Source organism: Chaetura pelagica, unplaced genomic scaffold (genome assembly GCF_000747805.2).
Source record: "Chaetura pelagica isolate M959 unplaced genomic scaffold, ChaPel_1.0 scaffold70, whole genome shotgun sequence".
Taxonomy (NCBI): Eukaryota; Metazoa; Chordata; class Aves; order Apodiformes; family Apodidae; genus Chaetura; species Chaetura pelagica.
Window position 1 is genome coordinate 2527324 of NW_009952265.1, and position 25968 is coordinate 2553291.

The following is a 25968-nucleotide window of genomic DNA, read 5'->3' on the forward strand; positions in this document are numbered from 1 at the left end:
AGCCAAAATTCTTAAGACTATACATAAACATGATTTTTATTGAAAAAAAGGCATTACAAACGTGAAGGGACACTTTGCTGACAATGAAAAAGTTGGTGAAACATGGAATTCTCTGTGTGTGCATACACAATAAGTCTGTATCTATGCCTCTGATTTTTAGCTAACACCATGAATCAAAGCTTTTCAAAACTGGTTTAAAATATGAAGTGCATTTTGAGACTTCTTTTTTGCCCTTGAGAACAGTGACACTTTGAAGATATCATTAGTTAAAATTCTAAACAGGCTTCAAAGGTAGTACGAGATGCAAGAGTTCCACAAACAATGATCTTGCAGCTCAGGGACTCCTTCAATGAATTTCAAGTCCATTCTCTAACTTCACAAGAAAAACGACCTTCACAAAATGTCACTGCTAGCAGGCAATGTGATTATTAAAAATGTATAGACTAAGCAACAAAATCTGAAAAGGTAGAAAGTCCAAACAGCAGTACAGCCCTCAATAGAAGTTTCTAAAAATACTTGTTTTAAAATATATGTTCTTATATTTATTTCTGCAGGCAGACTTCTACAAACAGGGGAATACTTCCTGTTTTCATATTTGCAGCCTGAATGGATGGATGTAACCAAAAAAAGGTTGCTGTTAAGCAAATAACATTTACAGTTACATCTGCTTTTAAAATCAGCCACTGGAAAGTCCGCTCTTGGGATGTCCTCAAAGAACAAGACTGAATATATGAAATCCCCAACACACTGCGAAGAACAATCTTAATTAGCTATACACATAGGAATGAAATTAGCTGTGCTGCAGTGATTTGCAGATACTTTGTGTCCATCTGTAACAACTCTTTGTTTCACCCAACCACACCAAAGTGCTGGTGGCCAGGTTTTCTAATACTTCTTTCAGGTTTGAAGCAAGAGTGGGAGAGAGATGTCAAAACTAGATTTTAATCTGCATCCAGCTCAGGGGTTAACCATCTGGTTCCAACATCTACCTCCACGTGAACTATTAAAGAATTAGTGACTCAGCACCTTCACCTTTTATCAGTACTCTAGCAAGGCTGAATTATGATTGTCACACTTTGTTTCATGGGTAAATTTTTCTTGGTAGTCTCACCACCATCTAGCTTTTGCCTGCTGCAGGGTGCCATAGTTTTGGCACAAAATAAATCACAAATCAAGGCTGTTGCCCCTGGATCACTTACAATGATAATACTACTACTATGTGGGCAGAAGCAGGAAAAAATGATGAGATTTCATTAATAGCTATCACACTGATGCCTTAGTCAGGACTGAAGCTATAAAATGATTTCTCAAACCTAAGGCTGAGGAGTATATAAAAAGCAGGTGGAAAATACTGGAGTAAATGTGCATGAAAATGACAGCAAGGAAGTGTCCCCAGTTTCTTCTGCATAAGGTGGTAGCTGTAAAGAAGACAGATGCATACAAGATGGAGGTGGAAAAGAGGGGTTCCTGAGCAGTGGAAGCATTTGAAGGTAAAAGCAAGAGTTCAGAAGACAGACAGAAATGCAGAAAGGCCAGTTTGGAGGTTGCAAAGAAAGATGAGGTTTGTAGCTTAGACAGGAGAAGACAATGTGAAAATAAGGAGCCTAAGTGGAAAGGCAGAATTGCAGACGATTCCAAGAAGCAGGATTGTCAGAGGAACAGGTTTGAGAGTGGAAGGAAGGTGAGGGAATGAGGGGAATGGGATGGAAATAAGACTGCACAATGTATCTTGAACTGATGATACATGAGGGAACTCAGGAGAAGCAACAAGGAAGAAAGGACATGACAGCAATGTTGGTCTGTGGGGAATCTGAGAGAGAGAAAGTGGAACTGAAATAAAACGGTAGTTTCTACTCCAGAGAGAAGTAGAGACTAACAAATAATTATTCTGTGGAACTATTCAGGTATTACTAACACTGCATTTGAAAGCAGTTCTTCTTATATTTCATTACTGTATGAATAAAAGCAACATATTTTAAAACACTTTTTTATTGTTTTTTGAAGTGCCTTTTTATTTGAGTTAGGGCATTATGTTCCCAAACCAACTGATGTATTTTTAGATATCTTTGACGTAGTTGTGGTTGCTTAACAGATGGCTCACTGCCAATCAGTTCCACAGAGCTCTCTGCTGCTTCACTGCTTTTCTTTGCCTCCTTATAAATTCAGTTAGTTCAGTTCCTAACCTGTGGAAGCCCTCCCAGGCAGCTTCTGGAGGGTGTACCCAGTGCAGACTAATTAAATGAAAAAAACCTAGGATTACTCTTCTTAAAATGTTCATAAACCCCTTATTTTTGTCTTTCAGGTATTAAACATGACAAAGTTTGACCTCAATAGTTAGTAGTGATCTGAGACATCTCATGTACTCTTCAGCAGATTTGGGGCAGTAACATAGTTTTATCTCTTCAAATAAACTGCAAATATGAGATTGAGAAGTCATAACAGATTTGATTAAATTTAGATGACCAAGACAGCATCTGTTGAAAATATTATTTCTGTAAAAAAGGTTAAAATCTATGACTCTGCAGAGCATATAATAAAGTTATTTATGCAAATTAATGGACAAATTTGCAGATAAACTATATTTAACAGACCACAGAATTAGCCTAGTTGACATTTAATTACCTATTGAGCTTTCCATTGAAAGAAGAAGTCTCAGAAGGGTCTAACTGAAGAAATACCTATATACCCTCTGCAACAGAGCTTACAGACCACAGTCAAACCTCAGAGGACTGGTGGTGAGATACCTTCTTCAAGGTTACTGAGTACACCGCTGTTGGAGATAACATGTGTGCCTGTAATTTATAAGATAGCTATTTCAGCTTATTCTCTACTTCCCTACTCTTACTTGCAGGGGACAAAATATAGCTTATATGGAGTTCTATAGGCTAATTAGAGCTTTTCACTTAAAGTTTCTCACTTAAAAATCACTTGTCTATTTCTTCTCTTAGTACAACAAGAAATAAAGATTGCAGCAGTTGGTTTCTTTCGATACACTGAAAAGTTATTTGATAAGGATCTGTTGTAAGTCAGTCATTCTCACCATCATGTTGTCTTTCCTTGAATTTTTCTTATTTCTTGCCCCCAAAAACCTGGGTGATGATATTCCATGTCTTTTTCATGGATAGAAGGCTTGACAAGACCTGTACTCTGTAATGTTCTGCAAAATCAAACTTCTTTGGCTAATTGCTCAGTTAATTTGACAAACAGCTAAAACCAATCACATATGCTATTGCTGCAAAGCAACCAAAGTCAAGCAGGGTTGCAAAAGTCTCTCAACTTGTCATCAACAATGATAACTTTCTAACAATGCAGTGGCCCCAGCACACTACTGGGGTGCTGCAGCCAGAGACACATCATGCACAGCTGTCCTTTCACATTGACTTCTCAATATCAAATTAGTCACCAGAGATCCATGTAAGTGAAAAATGGCCTGCATCCAGAGGGCAATGAATGGCTGCTTCTCAACAGGGGGGATCCCAGATGTAGGTGTTTGCAGTCATTCTAGAGCTTTTGAGAGATTCACACCCACACCAATGAAACTGGTCATATGCACCTTAAAAGTAACAGCTTGGAAGTAATTGTTTCCTCAACAGTATGTTATCCATGAGTGCTAGCCTGTAAAAATCCACCAACTGTTCTGTAGTTTCAGAAGAGACAACAATAACTTACACAAGGCTAAAGTAAGCACCAATCACTATGTTTGGGCTCGCAGGACTGACTGGGGGTGTCTAGGTAGACATTAGGCCAGTGCTGTCTCTGATGCGTGTCTTTGTTCCTCTGCATGAAGTGAACACTGAGGTTTCTGTCAAATTTAATGTACAGTAAGAAACTCAGCCTGATTTGGCAACTTTCCATTTTCATGCTGCTGTTAGGTCTTTTTGATGTCAAATGCTGCAATGTGTGTCAGACACACACCGACACATACCGAGAACTTTTCTAGAATTTTTTTACACAAAATAAACCAAATCATGTCTAAACATACCTGGGTGGCTTACTCTGTCACCCTTCCCTTTTATCAATGGTGAGCTTGGGACATATTCCTCCAATAACTGACCTGATTACATGTTATTTTTCCTCTTCTCCTCCCAACTCAGATCTATAAACAGCTAAAGGTGGGTGAAACCCTGATTAGTGCAGCCAACTGAAAATGAACTCCACAAACTGATGCATCTGTATGCACCAATCAGGCATTTCCACTGATAGTAATTCTGCAGCACACAAATGTGAATTTGAAGTTTGCTTGTAATGTCAGCATATTTGTAATTAATCTCTTGCCACTAAGATCCCAAACATCACAGAATGACTCTAAAGAAGAAACATACAGTCGTTTTGGTTGGAAAAGACTTCTAAGATCATTGAGTCCAACCATCAACCAAACTCTATTGAGTCTGGTGCTAAAACATGTCCCTAAGCCTGGATCTACATGTTTTTTAAATACCTTCAGGGATGGGGATTCAACTACCTCCTTCCTGTGCCTGACAACCCTTTCAGTGAAGAAATATTTCCAAATAGCCAACCTAAATCTCCTCTGGCACAACCTGAGGCCCTTTCTTCTTGTCCTATCACTTGTTATTTGGGAAAAGAGACCAATCCCCACCTTGTTACATCCTCCTTTCAGGTAGATGTAGGGAGCTGGAAGGACCCCACAGCCTCCTTTTCTCTAGACTAAACAACCCCAGTTCCCTCACCCTTATCTGTCATAGCTATAACTGCTGTTAGATTAGATTAAAAATAGTCTGTTTTCTCTGTTTCTCCCCATATCCATGATTCCCTCTGCCTGCAGTTTGTCCCCTCCTATTTCCCTCACTCTTTTCACCGGTATCCATTGTACCATTTATTGTAACCTAATGTATATGCCATGACAGTCAGATGCCAAGAGCTAATTCTGTGTCCTTTTTGTTTATAAACAGACATGAGCAAATGATTCTATCAGTACCATTCCACTGAGTATATGAGCATAAAAAGCAACTGGCTGGCAGAGGTACCTCTGACAACACTCAATGCTTCACCAAGACATGAATATATTTAATTTGTAATAGTTGGGCTCCAATGATAGCTATATTTGTAAACAAAGAAATACATAAGTGTACATTAGTTAATAAAGATTTCAGTATTTATTGTAACTTACAAAAAAAGACTTGCTTTCTTCAAGTGAAATCAAACTAATAAAAAGATTTAATTAATAACATTCAGTTTCATTTTTACTTACAGTTTGCAAAATATTTTGAGGAAGATGCTTCACAGTTTTATATACAATGAAGAAGCTGAAAATTTTCATGAATATACTAGAGAAAGCAACACTGTGGAATCTGTAACTTGTTCCCATATCTCAGTAGGTTGAATTTCAGTTCTGAGCTAAGCCTTGTTGGATCTGATTTACATAAACTTCCCAGATCACTGTTTTGCCTGCCCCACTTGTGAAATAAAAATGTTAATTACATTGGTGCATGTGGGCGATCAAGCCATGTGCAAATTCTAAGTATCACTTCTAATATAGTAACTGTTAATAATAATAATTTTTTTTAAATCCTAATTGCTAAACAAAGTTTTAAGGTGGTAAATGTATATATATGCCATATAAACTGATCTTAATTTTACGATATTCCCCAATTCCATACATTGTCACAAAAGCAACAGAACAATCATTTTTAGAAATAGTTATCTGAACACTGAAAATGCTTACAAAATATTTTTCTGCACTGTGCATTTTAGCCTCCATGAAGTTGTACACAGCCCACCAGATGCAGTATGTTATAGCTATACAGTGGTGTATGTTAAGCCAGTGTCAAAGGCAGAGTAGTATTTGCCACGGGGGAGAGGACAGGAAAATAAGCTTGTTAAAACAACAGCTAGAAACAAGTCTCTGCACTTGCTTACATGAGAGGGTCAGGTGCCTACATTCTTTTTTCAGCCCTCTTTTTTGTGTGTAAACTGCTCTGCCTCCCACTTCAAGTCCACTTCATGTAAGAATGAATCCCTTGCTGTTCAATAAAAGTAGCGATGCTGAAGGCTTGCTGGTAAAGGTAGTGACATCACTCTACTACAAAAACAGTTAAAATTTTATCTATTCATTATTATTATTCCTTTCAGTTTTCCCTCACTTATTTCAAACTGCTTTATACTCAATATAAAATGTAAAAATCTATGTAACCCATCACAACTTTTGCAAAATTCTTTAAAAACTGGAGAGGTGGGACAAAACCTCAGAAGTGAAAAATTCTGTTCCCTGCAAATCAAAGAATCATACAGCAGAAATGAGTACCAATAAGAATATCTACATTATCTCAACAGAAGTATCAGTGAGAATTCTACAAATGATGTAACCGGCAATGTAATGAGCTTTATCTAACTGCATAACAACTAGGGAACACTGTCTCCTAAAAAAGTACCCCACATAATGCTTCTGGTTATATGTACTATCTTCTAGCCTATGTATTTATGCCAAAAGAGAGTCAGGGTACAAGTAGCTTCATGTCATGTAAAACTCATGGGAAACCTGGATTTTTTATATATGGGGGGAAAGTACATTAAGCAAGGAAGTCTAGAACTACCTAAGAGAAACAAACCTGTCACTTAGTTGTGATACTAGTATCACTGGAAATGAAAAGCCCCTATATTTTAGAGATCCTCATCAGCACAAGGAATAAGGCCACCAGGTAGAGATATATGCTGCTTTCTTTTAAGAACTTGCTCAGTCTCTTGGGCAGTGAAAGAACCAAAAGTTCTTACTTGCAATTTCACTTCTCTAAATAAATAATTTTGCAATGCTTTAGCTCTGATGCATTTGCTACTGAGATTGAGATGGTTTTTGAATGCTTTTCTTTAGAGAGTGTTCCCTGTTGCTATTTATCATTTGCTACCTTCTGCCAAAGACAAATATTGCATATGGAATATTTGTACTTCTGAAACTCAAGTCAGCTTCTGCCACAGGTAAAGTAGATCCTGCAAACAATTTCAGATCTCAAATATGATTAAAAAGATATATATTTTTTTAATCCTTCTTAAAATACACCTTCTACACTACAAAGGACAGACTACTGAGTGCTAATTTTTCAAGCAGATATGACAGTAATCCAAGAAGTACAAAAAGTAATTTCTCTTAAGATTTCTTTTCATAGCATCTATATTCCCCAAGTAAATGATAAAGCATGTGTAATAGCAACAGTTTTAAAGTAGTTCTGCCATAAGCTAAAAATTCATAGAAAGGATTCTTCAGTGAGATCAAGTGATGCAATTCCTGTGTTCGGAGTCTGAACAGTTGTAGGTTTGGGTAAACGTGAACTCATTGGAATTGAACAACTGAACAGATTTTGAAAACCACAGTGATCTACTGTGCAGTCTGTCAAACAATATTCTAAAGAGAATTATTTAACTCCTGGCATAAATCACATGGTTTTTTTTCTTCAGCATTCTAATGGAAACAATTGGATGAACAGGTTTCTCAAAGAGAAGATGGGAAGTACCCTGTTGAGACTGCTGCAGCACAGAGCACTGAAATAGAAGACAGCAGAGTTCCTAATCTACAACTGAATGAGGAGTATTACATATATCAGGCTCACCTTTTCAACTGGAATTTGGTTTTATAATTTAATTAATGGATGATGGTACTCAATAGATAACAATATAACAAAACCCAGTATAAAATGTTTTCTCTTCATTTTACAGTTCCTAAGATCTGTTCTATACACATTTCTGTATCTAAAACACTAGGCTTCTTACAGTTTTAGAAGATGTCTTTCATGCACTAGCTAAAACGAGTTCAAACATTTATTGACACTACTCAGCTGTAACAGAGAAAGGCCTTCACATCAATGCACCTTTTGCATTGTATAGGCAAGTTCTGTCTGTTTACTTCACAACGGCCCAACTCTTAACCTTGAAGTTCTTAGAATGTAGTCACCTTTTACTCAATATAGATATAACAACATAGCTATATAAGAACCTCCCATCACAGGCACGTCTGCTGTGGTTCAAGAATCAGACCATGTTGTGCAGAAAAATCTCACTGCTTTTTGATAAAATTCACTGTGTTCCAACTTTTTCAGTAGAATAGTAGTATTCTAGCAGTGTCTAGTGGATCACTGAGAACATTGGTAGAATTTAACAACTGCTAAGGCTGAAGAGATTCTTAGACGGACACAGTGAACACATTAGTTCTTCCCCTAAGTACTTAAAATCACTGTACACAGGACTGGACTCTTGCAATAAAAGCTAAGCAGCTCACAACCACAGCAATGTGCTCACATTCAGAGAACAACTACAAACATCATAGCTCCAAGCAGATTAACTTCAGTAAAATAACCAGCCAGCAGTATTTGGGTACAATGTATATGGATAATGAAAGACAGTAATTCAGAATAACAAGAAATCATATGAACCTAAGGTTAATTGCTCACTACCATGTGTCTGATTTAATGAGTTAAAAATAAAAAATCCTCATTTAGAGGAAGTTAGCAAGGAAAAGAAAGCATGAAAAAAAATATTTCTGGGGAACTGTCTTAAAAATGAGACAAGCTATTAATTGAAACAAACCCACAAGCTCCAGCTAGGTTAGTAAACCATCTTTATTAAAGAAAACTCTACTGTCATAGACTCCCTCTTGACTGCAAATAGTGATGATGTGTTAACAGCAGCTTCTCATTAAGATGCTGCAGGGAACAAAATCCCTAGGAGACAAGGAAATCTAAAAGTACGTAGCACCCTCCTCTGTTTCTCTCATCCCAGGAACCACCAATGCTCAACAGCAAAGAAATCAGTAAAAGTTGTATGAATTGCAGAAGAGTTGGAGAGAGACTGTAGTTTTAGGCCTTGCTGCTCATGGATTAATTCCATATGCCATTGGATATATAAACACTACTTGGTTTGAAAGAAAGAACTGGTCAGCTAATAGAAAGAAGTGGTAATCATTCAATTGTTTTTCACTCTTTAAAAGGGAGCTACAGGAGCTGTAGACCAAAAATGCTGGGGGGGCGGGGGAAGGAAAAAAGAAAAAAAAGGGTGGAAAGTGAAGGTTTTATTCAGCTTTCAAATCTGCAAAATTGGTCACTCGAGTGATGTACGTGATTGTAGCACTACACAAAATAAAGCTTATTTCATAAAGTCTACTTACAGTCTATCTGCAAAAAAAAAATTAAAAGAAAAAGCCAATTAAGGTGAACAAATATTTTCTGAAAGCAAACAGCAAGGGTGGAAAAGATTACTTAGTGTTGCTGTGATGCACTCTGAGAGCAGTAAAGGACCAATTAAACCAAAGTTTAGGTGCAGTCTCAGACAAAATCTCTGAACCATAGCATCTATCTGACTTCATCAAACTGTCAAGTGAAGCGAAAGAAACTCCAGCAAATAAAAAAATCTAAAATCTGGCTGGGCAAAACAAAAGAAAAATTAACTGCAGGGAAAATTGTGCAACAGTCATTGAGGGACAGATGACTGGTTCTTCTTCCATGTGCATATATCAGTTTGATTTACTAAAGAAATTCCCTAACTTTAAGCCATGGATATTATCTTCTTTATAACCATGTAAACACCTTTTCCTAGCCTGTACTCTAAAGGACATTTTAAGAAAAGGGAGCCCAGAAGATGTTTAAATCTTCCCAAATATATTTACCTGAATAAAATAAGAAATAATGGGTTACAAATTGTGATGTTCAGAACTGATCATACAAACCCAGAATTGCCTTCCTTCTTACATCTGCAATGTGTATCTATCTTCTCATTTTTCCAACAAAAGTTATTTAACCACTAAGTAAAGAGGTAGCAGGAGGGAGGCACTGGAACTTACTCGGCATCTATTGACATTCACCAAATTGTTACAGAAGCTGGGGCAGTAAAATTCTACATCACCGATGTCAGTGCACGAACGAAAAGACATATATGTTCTTTACCATAATACTTATCAGAAGCATTCTTGTCTAAAATTAAACTAATTATTTTTTCAAAATTGATCCACAATCAACATATGAAACTGAAGTCTGAATTCTAAGTTGATATGGGTCACTGTTAGGCACATTACTCTTAAACAATTGTCCAGAGGAGGATCACAAAGATGATCAGAGGGCTGGAGGACCTCTCCTATGAAGACAGGCTGAGAGAGTTGGGGTTATTCAGCCTGGAGAAGAGAAGGCTCTGGGGAGACCTCACAGCAGCCTTCCAGTACCTGAAGGAGCCAACAAGAAAGCTGGGGAGAGGCTTTTACAAGGGCTTGTAGTGATAGAATGAGGGATAATGTTTTCAAACAGTAAAAAGGGTAGATTTAGACTAGATATTACTTAAGGAATTCTTAACTGTGAGGGTGGTGAGATACTGGAAGAGGTTGCCCAGAGAAGTTGTGGTTGCTCTCTCCCTGGAAGTGTTCAGGGCCAGACTGGATGGGGCTTTGAGCAGCCTGGTCTAGTGGGAGGTGTCCCTGCCCCGGGCAGGATGGTTAGAACTAGGTTTTTAAGGTCACTTCCAACCCAAACCATTCTGTGATTCTATGAAAAAAAAAAAAAAAAGAATGCAAAACTTCAATTGAAATGGAAAGTCATGATTAAGTGGACCAGGGGAGTAGGACACCTTCTGGAACTCCCAAAGGTAACAGCATAATTAGATACCTATCTTTGTTTTAAAAGCAAAAGACCTGTATTAATTTTGAATTTTATTTCATAAACAATGGAAGAAAGGTGCTTAAATGCTACAGTGCTATCATGAGAAATTATACCTTTGGAAAACATATATAAAGAAAGCAAACTGTGAAAATTTTAATGGATATTAAATGTTGTGCTGAAGTAAGCAGAGGTCATGTGAAAAACATTATCCTGAAAAATAATTTGTATGATTTAGACATTATAGTTCAGGAAATGACTATCAGAATTTAATGACTTTTTATTTATCAGAGATAATAAGAAAGTCTAACAAGACAAAATAAAACAGATACAATTGCTCTGATTAACTGGAAATTTAGTTATCCTGGAAAGTAAAAGTCTACAAACTGGAAAGACTTTTAACTCCTCATGAGTGTTCCTGAAGCTATTTTTTTGTTGAAAAGCACACAGGATCGTTTAAAAAATACCCTAACAATAGGAACCAAGCCATAAAAGAAACAAAACAAAAAAACGTCGACACACACACAAGACTAAATATTGTTGTCTTTCATTACTAGAGGGGATTTGATAGGTAAGATATTCCCAGGGCTCTGTGCACAAATTTTTGATTGTTTCTTTAACCAAATTTTGACCCTTTTAAAAGACAAAAATGAAAATGTATTCTTTCAACTTCGCAGAGATGTTTTTTTTAGCTGATTTAAATATTTGAAGCATAATGTGATCATTGCAGATGGAGAACTGATTTATGTGGATATTTTACAGTGAAGCTGCCTGGGACAGTATTGGATCAGTTCTCTGGTAGGTATAATTTTTAAGCAAGAAAATGACATACATTGAAGAAAAAGTTTAGTTTTCTCCAGTTTCTGATGCTTTTCTGCATTTTTTATAGTTGAAATTTTATATAACCTGGATATTATTTGAAAACTAGCCAGTTTTTCCTGAGGTACTACTAACTTTTTAAAAAACTGTATTAAAAATAACTAAAATGATACACTGGAAAAGGCTTGGGATAAGAAGTGAGTTCTAGCAGCCTCCTGCAGACTCACAGTGCTAGAATGAATATTCTTCCTCCCTTTCAGCATTTGATGTTACTTTTCAAACAACAGTCTAGGGAAGGAGCAAAGTAACACTGGGAGTTAAAGCTTGGAGAAGGAGAACTGTCACTGAGATCTGCTCGTCACCAGAACCGTCAACAGCGTGAAGCTGGTGGTGAGAGACTGCCAGCCTACTGTCTCTTAAGAGTTTGTGAAGTTGTAAAAAACCCAATAAATGCCTGGAGAAGCAAGGGTTGGAAAGGCTGAGAAGAGCGCAGGAGAGCCTAGGAGACCACAAGAGGGGGAGGGACGTTTGCATTCTCTGGTTCCTCGGAGCAGGACACAAGTACACCAGATTTCTAGAAACTACTGTGAAAACTAGCAGCAGGCTCCCACTGGCTCTTCTTTGGAACATTGTCTGAGGTTCTAGGAGCCATACTACACAGAGCTGGTGTCAGGAGCATGGCAGCAAGCTGCTCTCCCACAGCATCTCTCACTGATTCCACAGTTGGTCTTGCACAGGTGATAGAGGTTGCTGGCTCACGGGATGCTGCTCTGCCTTTATGGTTAGACATAATTTTGCATATTTAGGGTATCTCTGAAGACTGAAAAAGTAGTAATATTAAATCTGGAGAGATTAAAAGCTAAACTTGAAAGCATATTACAATTATTTTAAGTGTAGGCAGACTTCATTATGAAATTATGACAGGGTTCCTTATGACAGAACATTCTCTCCAGTTCCTAGTTGGTACCGGATTCAAAAGAGTAATTAACACCAAAACCATCCATAATAAGCTAGAAACTGTGGCAGAGCTAGGAAAAGAGAGATCAAGTGAGACGAATTACAGAAAAGAGGCAGGAAATCCTGCTTTTTACACTAAGCTATGACAATGATTAATTCCCTTACTGTGGACCTTACAGATGTAAGCAAATCCTTGCTCTTTGAGAGAGTGACAAAAGGTTTCTGTAAACTGGCAACTGACCACTCTTGCAGGACAGAAAGAGTAGAAAGCAGCAACTATGACACACTGCGGTTTGGTAATACTGTATTGATCCAGTGGCTTTTTTAGATTAGCTGCAACCTTGTGTTTTATATTAAGATATCAGTAATATTTCTTATTTAGCTCCTTTGATCCACTGTGTTTAGTGAACATAACTCTACATTCAAACTTTAATCTTTCTGAGTCTCAGCAACCGATTGTTTTTTACCCTGTTATTACCTACCTTCCATGGATTCTGAGAATTACTATAGCTAATATTAGTGATTAATTTTTGTACTTAGTTACTACTAAATTTAATACTGAATACAGTATTACTAAATAGCAATGCACCTATCAAATGAAGTGATGGAAGCAAAGACTAAATACAATTCAGTTTCTGTGTCTTTGTTTTTTTGTTGTTGTTGTTGTGTGCTTTTTTGTTTTGGTTTTGTTGTAGTTTGTTTGTTGTTGGGTTTTTTTTTTGTAAGAATAGGAAGTGTTTTGAGCAGTTCTATGAAAAAGCTGGATTCTGATACTGAGATCAGTTTTTGGCTGGTATGTTGAACTGAATCAGATCAGGAAAGAGCCAGACAATTTATTTTCCCCATTCCTTACAGGTGGTCTTATTTTTTTTTCAGACTGGTGCATATTTAGAAATAAAATCTAGGCAGGTGGGCAGAACAATATGGTAGAAATGCCAGGCATAAAAGCAAGTGGACAGGACAGCAAAAGAGCAAGTATCAGTGAGTAAGCACACTCCAAGAGCAGCAAGAGGACACTATAATCAAGAAGCAGGTGAAAAGGCAGAAGGAAAATGCCAGACATTCAGCAAGTCGATAAAGCAGTACCAAACAGTCAGCAAGTGTCCCAAACAGCAGAAGAGCAATTCAGCAAAGTCAGCAGATGCCAGGGCAGCAGAAGGCCGATGCCAATGTGCAATCAGATTGAAAGGACAATAAGGAGGCGATACATGCCGTTGAACAGATGGAGAGGGCAGTAGTAGCCAGTGCAAGCAATTAGCTGATCAAGAGGTAATGCCAGACAGTCAGGCATAGGACCAAGATTTCAGGAGGACAATTGCCACACAGCTAGCAGGCAGAAAGAATAAAAGAGAGTAGTGAATGCTAGGCAGCCCCCAGACAGGCAAGGCAGCAAAAACACTAAAGCCTGTGAATAATTAGACGTGAATGTCAGCAAACATAAGCCTGCCAACCGACTGACAGGGCAGCAGGGTGGCAGTGCTTTTTCAGTAACTCAGGGTACCATGAGTGAGACAGTCCCAAGAAGTTAGATGCTCACCCTCTGGTAATATCAATAGATCAGAGAGAACCATGAAAATCCACAAGAGAATAGCACACAAATGGAAACAGCGGATGAGTCTGACCCTAACACTTGGGGAGGCCATGGGACCTTCCTATAAAACAAAAATATGAGAATCCACAAGAAAATCAAACAAATGGGGGAAATGTGTCTAAAAACTGTTTCTCATGATGATTAAAAAAAGCAAAAAATACTAGCAAAGAATTAGTTTGGAAATGATCGGGTGGGATTGAAGATGTTGCTTACCCCTCTCTGGAGCCCACATAATGGGAATGTTGGGAATTTCTGCAGCAGAAAAACAGAAGAGAAAAGGGATTTCTGACTCCCAGTTCAAGGAAAGCATGTCAATTTAGGACTGGGTAACTTCTTTGGGCAAAAAATAAGAATTCGACTGAATCTTTGCCCATCCCCAGATACATGCCTTTACTGAGGTTTGCAAAAAATTTAAGAAGCCCACATCACTTTCATCTCATGACATCCCACCCTTATTCCCCCAAACCACACTTACCTCTAGCACAAGGTGTATAAAAGGGGGGAGGGGATGGTCTTGTGAGCTCATTCCCATATCCACTGCAAAATAGCTTGTGAAGATGAACAGGAGTACCCATTAGCCAATGCTGGCCATTTGTGAGATAAATCGAATAAGTTATTAACTGTAACTCATCACTACTGTAGGCTGGTGTTTGAATCTGGCTTAGATACACCCACACTCTAATGAAAAAGTCTTAAACATCTTGTGGGGTAACCCTCTTCTATTGATTGGCAAGAGTTGCAAAAGTTCAAAACTCATCAACACTTCTTTTTGCTGTGAGTATTCTCTTTAACTTAAGCACTCCGTTACTTAATATGGTTGTTTTCTAAACAAATTAAACCATGTTTCAGAAATCTTAGCTCCTGCTCTATCAGAAACATGTAATGAACTCTGGAATGTGAGAACTGAGAAAAATCCCATCAGTAATAATACTCAGTAATTTAACTGATCTGTCATTTGAGCCATGCTTCTTACTCAGTACCTTCCTGGTAACTAAGTCAACCAACCAGGAATAAAACTTCACCATTTCTGTCCAAATAGAAGTTCACAGTGTGTGCACTTACTTGCCCGCAAATTAACTTCTTATGGTAACATTGAAAATCTACATGTCACTTAGATAAGGCAGTAATATGAAACAAGAAGCCAGCTCTTCCCTCTCATGCAAACTGTGGAGAACCTTAGACACAACAAAGGAAACACGAGTTCTGCTGGGCACTGCTGAATTAGTAGGATTTGAAAAGGTCACAGAGACAGAATCCACCTGAATTTCCCAGGTACTCATATGCAACACAGCTTTTAAGGAATACAGTAGTAATAATCTAAACTCATTGAACATTATTTATACTGATCCTCTAGATATCAGCCACTCATTCTTCTAGCTGTATAAGGCACAGGAGTAAGAGAGGCTAATGTACCTTCAAATTTAGGAGCTGTGGTCATAGATCAGGAATTTCTCCTATATCCAAGCTTTCCTGTATCATACACTACTATTTGGGTTTATAATAGAATGACAAGAAATTTAGGCAGAGATTTCCATTATATGATTAATGATGGCACAAACCAGCCAGGAACAGCATACATTGATGGAACCAGAGTAGATATTAATACTGCATGGTATGATGGTTTCTTGTCCATAACTGATTAGACTTTCATGCCCAAGTGTGACAGCAGACATTTTGGCTTTCTATTCCAGTACTTATACTGAGTTAACATTTTGCTAAAGCTTCACTGTTCCACGTGGCAGCAATTAGCAGAAGCAGGCAAAGGACCAATTATAATCCTAAGAATAACTGCTGAAACCAGCTGCTTTCCAAGAGTCTCCTAGTTTCTTTCTACTTAGTGGCTGGGAGAGCTCCACCACAGCAGAAAAGGAGCAAATGAGAAATCTCTACTCTTTAATAAGTATTAGCTTTAATGATCAACTATTTTATTAGTGAGTCATTTTGTTATTTTGGTGTACTTCTCTCAAAATGATTAACTCGATTTTTGATATATCTTAAATTCAAACTAGTATTTACCCTCCAGTTACAATTTCTTTAGGTTGCCTTCACAGAAAAGTCTTACTAATGTGTTTATATATTTTTTTGTTAATTTTCTCCATATTAAACTTTTGTTAAACTTTGTCATAGACCAAGAACACAAAAAACTTAATTGCATAATTACAGGCCTGATAGTTTTCAAGATTGTTTTGCCTTAACCTGGTATTTAATTTTGTTCAATTCCATATAATCTGCTGTGAAGAGATATTTTTATGAAAACTATTTTTAGAAATGCCTAAAAGGAAAAACATTCCAAAACTTCCAAATTGAAAACTTCCTTATGCAGAGGTCCTATGGCAGGCATATTTTTGTCCCTGGGTTACAGAAAAAGGACTGCAAGACCGTTGTGGCAACACTGCTAATGTAAGCCAAGCCAGTTTATTTAAACTAACAGAGAGATGTCCAAGTGAGGTGTGGTGCCTGCAGTGAAAACATGCCTAAAAGGCACTGTTAATGTTAAGAGGAGGAGAACCCTTCTCTTTACCCCAATTAGATAGATAGACGATAGAAAGATAGATAGATAGACAGATAGATATTGTTATTTTGGTTGTATTTTCAAAACTGTTTGGGATAACTGGGATATGAACCCTCTGTCCAACTACAAGGTCTTCTGAGTCTTCTTCCAACTTCCATTCTGAAATTACCTTGGAATAAAAGCTGAAGATAAGAAAAGCAAGATTTCCTGGCTCATTGCTGTGGCTGTGCTTCTCATTCTATGAAACAATCAAACCCCTTATTGCCGTTTTACTACTGTTTTCTTCATTTCAACAGAGCTTGCGAGTATTTTGTACACGTTTGAAAGACAAAAAATCAAACTTCTGTTTGCTATTTGAGAGTATTAAGGAAAGTTAAACCAAAGCAAATCAAAGCTGATCCTCAAATGGGAAAAACCACTCAACTGCTTAGAAGGAATTATATTGTATTATCTTTTGGATATGATTGTCAATTGATGTTACATAGAAGGTTAAAACATTAGTTAAAACAATTTAAATTATATTTGCCCCAGCATCCTCAGCAAAAAGTTATCAGAGTTTTGTATTTTCAGAAAAGAAACAGAGAAGCAATTAATGTAATCCTTTTGGATGTAGCAAACAAAATTGCTTATCATTATTTTCAGGATCTATTTGATTCAAACTATCTTCTTATTTAACATATACAGAACATAAGGCTAGAATCTTGCTTGGCCTTCTACACAGGCTAACTTAAAAAATTCCTCTGTGACTTCTGTAAGAAGTCAAAGATAACTTGAGTTTTTAAGACATCTCTCCCACAATCAATAACTTCTGATTCCAAAAGATTGAAATGAAGAACAAAGGTCTTCTTTGGGGAATTTGTGTCATTAATTTCTCATTGTCAAACAAACAAAACCACCCAAACACATTAAAAACCTTTCATTGTGATGGTTTTCTTATTAGACTTTCCTGGCACGAGCTTCTTATCACCAGCTATTGTTAGAATACTCTTTAGTAGACTAAGAAAGCCATTGGTACCTTACATTATTATTTCCCAAAGAAAACACAGTATTTTGCTGATAGTAATACAGCACCTACCATACCCTATTATTTCCCAGAGAAAGTACAGGTAAGAATGAAGTAGTTTCCCAGTATTCTTTTTTTGCCTTTTATTATATCCACTCTGACATCTGAAACTTTTTAAAAGGAATGCCACAAAAATATGCACTTTTCCATTTTAGACACATTAATCCCATATACAGAGATAAAAATATTATCTGTGTTCCTACCCATTTTTTCCCCCACCATCTTCACATTTGCCTATGTCAGCAGATCTAGACAGAAACAAGTTGAGATACACACACTCATTCAATCCAGTATCTCAGCTGGATACACAGACAAGTTAAAAACTGTTGTTTATGTAGCAGATATCAATAATTTACCAAGTCCTCTCTGTTTATAGAAAATAGCATTTTTCAGGAGTTCTCTCTCTGAATATATTTCCTCCTTTGGTTTTGATTTTTTTTTTTTGGTTGGGGGTTTGGGGTGGGGTGAGGGGCTTTTTTCCTTTTTTTGTATAACCTCTGATAGTCAAGTAAATGGAGCTGAAATGGGATCTGGCTTCCTTCCCTCTCACATTTCTCACTGTAGCTGCCCTGGCAGCTCGCAGGTGTTCCCAGGAAGTGACTACAGTTGATGATAGCACAACCAGGATCTTCAGCAATGCTGGCATGTTACCAAGTTCTCCTGAGAAACTCAAAAAAGAGAGGAGAAAGTGCACTTTTTAGCACTTCACAAGTCAGCTAAATCAGTTTAGAATGTCCCAAGACACAAGTATTTCTGTAGCTAACAGTGTACTACGTAATGCAAATAATCTGGATATTGCTGTTTCTCAAAGAAAGTGGTAATAGTTGTTTAGTGGAGACTGTTCTGCAACTCAGTATACCAATTCTGCTATAATAACATGTCTACCAGGTATGAGATTTAAAGTAGAATTATGAAATTTTAATCAAATTAATAAAGGCACACAAACAAACAAAATCTGGATTTTTCTAACACTGGATACAATGTTTCAAACAATACATTTTATTGAAAAATGAAAGTGGGCTGGATAAAGACCTAATCATATAAGCTAGGAACTGTGCAGAGGACTAAGAAAAAGGGAATGGCACCTTACATAGCTGCTGATAAACTTCTAACAGAGTAGCACAGAATTTGGAAGGAGTCTGTCTAATCTATTTAAGCACATTTGTTGCCTAGATGCACCTGACAGGGTTTCATAATTTAGGTCCTTTAGGAGCAAGCTGGGTTGGAAAGAATCTTCTTAGAAATATGGAAAATAATAGTTCACAAAAGGTCTAATGGGAATTTACAGAGTCAGACATGATACATACAGAGCACACTGCCTTTTACAAGAGAGAAATCAAATAACAGGGAGTAAGACCTCCACTAAGAGATGGCAAAGAGTCTTAAGACAGACTACAAAAACAAACGCTGAAAAAGGGTATCAAATTGGAGGATACATTGAATATTGGAAGATACCTTGAATATTGAAGGGTGAAAACCTGAAACAATAGCCCAGGTAATTAGAGATTGTATGATTTCATAGTATTCCTACCACAAAATGAAAAATGTCCCCAGTGAGACAAAGACTTCATTCCTCCTCACTGTGGAGCCATCCCAAAGTGACGGTTTGTAAAAGGAAAATGAGTTTATTTTGGCCAGGTGACAACACTAAGATGGTTTTGGTATAGTACTAAGAAGAGTTGAATACTAGTGAAGATGAACAGAAGTACTCCTTTATCTGCAATGAATGATACTAAAAATCCTGCTTGTCTGGAAAGGCATTTTTTGAACTGGGGAGGACAAAAAATTTACCATATTATTTTTAGTTTTAAATTATTTTTTTTTCTAGTTATCACCTATTAACTGGAAGTTGATATTTTAAGTGTCTCATTGGATTTAGGTTAATTCAGAGGGAACAAGTTACTGTGACAGCAGGACTATAACATGAAATAACCTGTTGTGTCACAAGCACCTTATTTAATTAATGAAGTTGAAGGGGAAGCAAACACACAGAACTTCTGAAATATATAAAAATAGATTAGGAGGGTTGTTGACACTTCTTGGGACAGGGAAATGAAGGATACAGGCTAATAACTACAAATGATCTGTAGAAATAAAATTGAATTTTAAGAAAAATTTCTACTGAATTCTAAGAAGAAACTTGCAAAACACCAATAGTGAAAGATACTTGAGGAATTGGGAAAAGCCAGGTGATAGAAAATTTGCAACTGGTAATGGTAATACAATTTTAAACTGAATATCCAAATACTTTATACTACAGCAGAATAGAGACTTTCTTTTCTCATGACTTTTGTGTGGCTAAGTTTGGAGTATTTTGTTCATTCTGAGAACGCTCCCCTACCCCCAAAAAATACTGACAAACAGGAGGGGGTTTACAGAGAACAACATTTTTTTTTTCACAGACAGAGAATGTTGATGAAGGAATAAAAAAATAAGTATATTTTTTCAAGTTAAATGAAAACAAGTATGTGTCTACATAAATTTAAAGCCAGTCTATCTGTACTGAAGAATATAATCAGCAAGAAACAAAAGGAGGATTCATAATTTTCCCAGAGCATTGGAAAAGTAGTACTGTAAGGAAACACCTGTCAGGTTTTACATGATGGAAAGAGCTCTTCTATGCTTCTTCTAAAGTCTTATCTTAAAATTTCAGGCTGACAATTATCTGCAGTGTGGCTGAACTACTTGTGAATAAACAGCTCAGGGATGTCTAACATCAGTCAAGGCACATTAAGTTGACTTCAATTGCTATTATCTAAGGACATATAATTAGACTTGGAGGGGGGCAAAGAAGACTTGCAAGCCACACTTGAGACAAAGAATAAGAAAACAGCTACAAGACTGTTAGAAGCAGATGAGTGGATCTTTTGGATGTACAATTTTGCAAATGAGCAAGTGTAAAACCAGAGAAGACAGATGACAAAAAACTGTTCAGAGCAGCTATTTACATGACATTTTTCCTTCCTCCCTTATATTGACCAATAGCAATTGAGAAAACATGTTTCTATATCAAAGGATGACTAGTGATTGAGGAAAATGCTGTTACATTATTTAAATATCTTCACAGCAATTAAGGTATATTATCATTAACATTGCATACTCTGTAGCTGTCTACCACTCAAGTACTGCAGATCCAAGGAAAAAATAAATGCTTCCAGAATTATAAAACAGAAGTTCCCTGAATAAATTTGTTTTGGCCATCTCTAAGGCCTGATCTCTGTCCAGCAGCAAACACTTTTTACATCAACAAACAGACTGTACAAGCATTTCTAGGATTGATTTAAACACTATCCCAATAAATTTTAGGTGAAATGAGACTGCAAAAAGTAGTTGTATCTACAAATTTAAACCTGAACTTTCACATTAGTCCAAATGCAAACTATGATTAACTGTAACCACAGATGAAGAATTCACTAATAACTTTCACACGGCAGTCTCCTTCAAATTCAGTTGTCCGCTGGGTGAATTTTGCTTTATTTAATACTTACATGCATTTTATCACTTCTGGTCACATAGACAAGGATGCAAAGGACAGTCCCACTGCTTCATTCAGACATTCACCCCTCAAAATGTTAATCACAGTAACTAATTCAAAAGTTCCTCCCCACCCACTGACTAGACCAAGGCTATAAATTTAGGCACCAGAGATAGGTAGGGAAAATCAGATATTGTGAATATTCCTAAAATAATCTACTCCACTATGAGAAAAAGTGTCATTACACATAATTGAAACAACTGCAATAACCTGGTATGATTCCAATATAGTGTTCAAAAGGCAACGTGAGTAGGGAAACTGAGTAACGTTAAAAAAAACCTTACTAAATTTCTGAAGTTTCTAGAAGTTATTTTTAATAGATGCTAGCCACTTAATTTTAATTTAATCAATACTTACAAAATTCAACTAGCATTGATTCTTTGGGTTGTAAATACTCTCAGGAACTAGCTTTACCTTGCACAGTACAATAGCAATTATGCTCAGAAAAGGAAGCAGAAAAATGTGTTTTCTAATTTAAAGTTCAGGAGGATTAAGAAGTAGGACTGAATCATCCCATGGCCTGACTCTCCATACTCTCAGGAAAAATGCTAAAATATCTTCCAGTATCAGATTCAGTAATTACCAGTTTTAAAATAAAGTATAAAGACGACATCTCAATAGCACAATCCCATGATCACATCATTGCATTATCAGTTCAGTAATGAGAGGAGAGAGCATGCTGGATGAACGCCAAACACAGAAGAGATTAAAATCACTTCCTACATCAATGCAAGATTTTCTGAAGGCTTGCTACTGCATGTGACATAATTTATCCCTTTTGAATTGGTTCTCTCTCATTTAACCAAAAGACATAAAATATGGACTCAAAGCTTACACGTCTTCATATGTTTTTGTTACTCCACATACTGGCAAACTAATTTTCTTCCCTTAAAAGCACCTGTTTGAATGACTGATCTAATAAATACTAACATAAGAACAAACCTTGTAATTTCCACTTCATAACAAAAATTGAGACTCAGTCTCTCCACTGTGATTTAAGTTTAGTCTTGTAAATTATTCCAACTTAAAGTAAACACTGTTCTATATAAATCTTTTTAAAGTGTGGGAATAATCTGACAGTCAGAATACTTAAGTCTTGCATCCCTATTACGTTTTTTAAAAAATGCAGTTTTTAATAATTACAAGCTATTAACAATTTTATATTAATGTCTTTTTATTTATATAATCCAAGGACACTTCAACAACTCAGATAATTTTTAAATGGCTCAATGCAACATCAAAACCAATCAAACAAATCATCACCGCCTGCCTTAAATAGTTAGTTTGAGGCACAGCAATGAAGCCATGTAAGGAAAATACTAGATGTTTGTGAACAGAATTCTTATTTGTTTGTTTCTTGTCCCAAATACTGTTTGAGAATCTGTGGCTAGTTTCTGGCACTGGCTGAAATGCCCCCTCTGGCACTACTGCTCAAGCATGACTCTGCATAAAGGTAATAAATCAGGAAAACTGAAGCAGAAATTTAGCTCTCCTTGTACATAGTGCTGGGAATACAACCTTCAAAACAATTAAGTTAGTTTGCAAGTAAGAGACCAATTCAACAAACACACCTTCTATGTTTGTGTTGCTATAGCAAAGTGAATTACCTGCAACTAGTGCACTGTGGTCATCTTATACTGTTCTCATTTTCTGATACACAGATCTGTAGGTTTTAGTTACGTAAGGTTTCTAGTATATAATCTAAAACCTCAGAAGTAACATGCAGGAGGGAGCATTTTCTTTACCTGTTTCTTTAGCTATACCACTGTTATATAACAAATAAAAAATTCTTTTTAGATTCCTAATGCAAAAAGTTAAACTGCAGCCATAGTTGACAGAAAACATTTGCAAGTAAAAAGCATCGTGGGCATGTTAAAATGAACTCAAATCAACTCTAAGTTGGAAGCCTAAGCAACTGAAAACTCATGTGAGGACTTAAGAGAAATATAAATACAGCGAATTATGGAAATAAACACTTCAGGCACTCAGTCTGAATACTGTCCTTTAGTGAACATAAGCAATCCAAAAAGGTAGGTGATTGTGAAAGTTAATATTAATCTAATTATAAATAATAAAATACTTCAAGAGCAATCACACAGTCATTTCATACTACAGCTCATGGCCATGAGGCTATTAGGTTAAGTTTACTTTTTTTTTCCCCTTACCTTGGCTCCTTATAAATGGAATGTAACCAGATTTCCTGTACAATATTTATTGCTGTAGGTCACCTCCACCTCTGTTCTTGTTGAACTTTTTTGGACAATGTGGTGTCAAGCAAAGCAACAGTAAGCTTTGCATAGAATTTTTCCCCCATTATATGCCTCTCACACTCTAACTTACAACGCAGTAGTTGTCAATGCAGTAGCTAGCATGGAAGAATTAAAGGATCTCTCTTATCCCACTCTTCCTTGTGGAGGACACAACAAAAGCTACATATATTTTTACATAGCACTGTTGTATTGCAGTACTGAAGAAAATTATGTCCAAAACCTGCTAGAATTTTGCTTTGTAAGGGGTCGGGAAATTCATTAATGGGAAAATAATTTTGGGTCAGAACCTAAGGTCAGAGTAATTCCCTTGTGCTATATTCCCTATTGTTTTTTCTGCTTTGAAGTTGCTTATCACTTGACCTGTCCAGAGTTATTGCAATGTAAAGTTACAGAGGAAACAAAAAATAAAAAAATAAATAATAATCACCTCCCACCCCAGATTAATACAGTAACACCAAAATGCAGATTTTTCCTATTCCAGGACTGTCTCACCTCTGGAGTGACATCTCGTGGTGCAAACCCTGTTCCTCCAGTTGTTAAAATCAAATTAAGTTCCTTTTCATCACACCAATCTATCAGCGTCTCCTGAAAGAGAACACGAATCCTGTCAGATCTAACAAGGAATACGTGGGATGTCGTTACCTCAGAAATACTTGAAAACTTGAAATGTATTAAAAACAAACAAAGACACACACAGTACATACAGGGAATTGTAAAATCTCTCATTGATTTTAATACAAAAATTTAAAACCACTGTTTATAGCCAACATGACAGAATCATTCAACTATCCATCATAATAGTTTTGGAAATGGAAAATGAAATTCTGTTCTCCATCTTTTGACCTGAAATGGCAAATAAAAATTCACAGGTATTAGTTCATATAACTTTATTTTGATTTTGAGATATAAATATAATTTTTTACACGTTAACAGAGTATGTACATTTAATTCAGGTTATATAGTTGAATCATGTGAAAGTAAATTAGGTTTCTGGACTTCACTTTTTAACAGCCTGAAAAAAGCAGGAACCACATGTATGTAAGCTTGTCTATTAAAAGATACAATAATACACTTGACGCAGCAACAGAAAAGATTAGTTATAACAATCTTTTCTACATTCCCTACAACATCTAATAGGACTGTGTATACCAGTTCCAAACCTGGACTAGAAAAGCTTAATAAATTTGTCATGTAAATTCAAAGACCTACAAGATTGGAGAACTCATTATACTAGAGAAGCATTTAATTTGATTTGCATTCATTTTTAAATGACACTTTAAACTAGTTTTCAAACTGATAAAAATTTAACATAAGCAGAAAACGTATTTAGTCTCAATATGATTATATCACCCTTCACACTCTACTGTGAGTTAGCACACAGCACAACCTCTGCTTGGAACTCAAAATTATCTGTGTTACATGAAGTGCACTTATACTGGGGAGGAACAAATTATTTTGGTGACTTGGCTAGAAGCTTCTTATTTACCATAAAATGAGATCTGAACAATATAGTGATTACAGCTTAAAATACTGTTGATGGTCATTAAACTGTTCAAAACATTTTAAGAAATATTACCAATTTAATTAATCTCCAAGTGTATATTCTGCAGGCTTAGCACTGCTATGTAACTTCTAATTAAGAGAAAACTCATATACAGCCTCTGCCAAATTGCAGGTAGAATAAACTTTTGTCTGCTTGCAAGCCCCATCATGCAAATGTATCCAAGGATTCCGTGAAGAAGTAGCAAAGCCAAAGGTCCTGCCTTTACATCTCCTTTCTTTACGCAGTCCTTCAACTTCATGTTTTGCATTCTCTCTTGTCTTTATTAAAATCACATTCATCTTTTTCACTGTCCCCATTTGGAGGATGGCACCCTACTTAGGTGGGCTAGACATTCTCAGAGGATTCCTGTTATATGACCATGTTAAATAAGCTCAAGAAAAGAACACACATAGTGTCTCAGACCTGTACATAAATTAACTATCAGGTCTGACTTTTCACTTACATCTGAAAAAATGTGAATTACAGTAGTAAAAACCATTTTAATCATAGAACCATAGAAAGGTTTGGGTTGGAAGGGACCTTCAGATCACCTAGTTCCAAACCCCCATGCATGGGCAGGGACACACCCCAGGTTGGTCGAAGTCCCAACCAGCCTGGTCTTGAACACTACGAAGGAGAGGGCAGCTACAACTTCTCTGGGCAACCTGTGCCCCTTTCCCACCACTCTCACAGGAAATAAGTTCCTAAAATCTAATCTAAATCCACTCGTTTTCAGTTTGAAACTGGTACCTCTCATCCTATCACTAAAAGCCCTTGTCAAAACTCCCTCTCCAGCTCTCCTGTAGCCTCTTTCAGGTTCTGGAAGGCTGTTATAAGGTCTCTCCAGAGCCTTCTCTCTTCTACTTGTTGGACTTATTTGAATTTTTTTCAGTTATAACGCTGCTCCTCAAAAACTGTGCTTATCATCTGTTTGAATTTTCTCATGACCAGTGTTAATTTCACCAGTGCAGAAAAATCTAAATCAGTTCTTATTCTTCGACAGGTAAACTCACTGATATTATGGCCTATTCAGATCATTAACTCATGGAAAGAACACCTACAGTGTTTGGCACAGTGCAGAGACACCATATTTCC

At 36.7% G+C, this 25968-nt stretch overlaps 1 protein-coding gene across 1 annotated transcript in view; it reads right to left on the bottom strand.

The window, feature by feature from the left end:
• Nucleotides 1-25968, bottom strand: part of GPHN (gephyrin) — a 185631-nt gene that overhangs the window by 106006 nt on the left and 53657 nt on the right. Inside the window, exon 4 of the mRNA XM_010007733.1 lies at nt 23823-23915. Within this exon, the coding sequence (XP_010006035.1) occupies nt 23823-23915 (93 nt within the window). The remainder of the gene's footprint in view (nt 1-23822; nt 23916-25968) is intronic.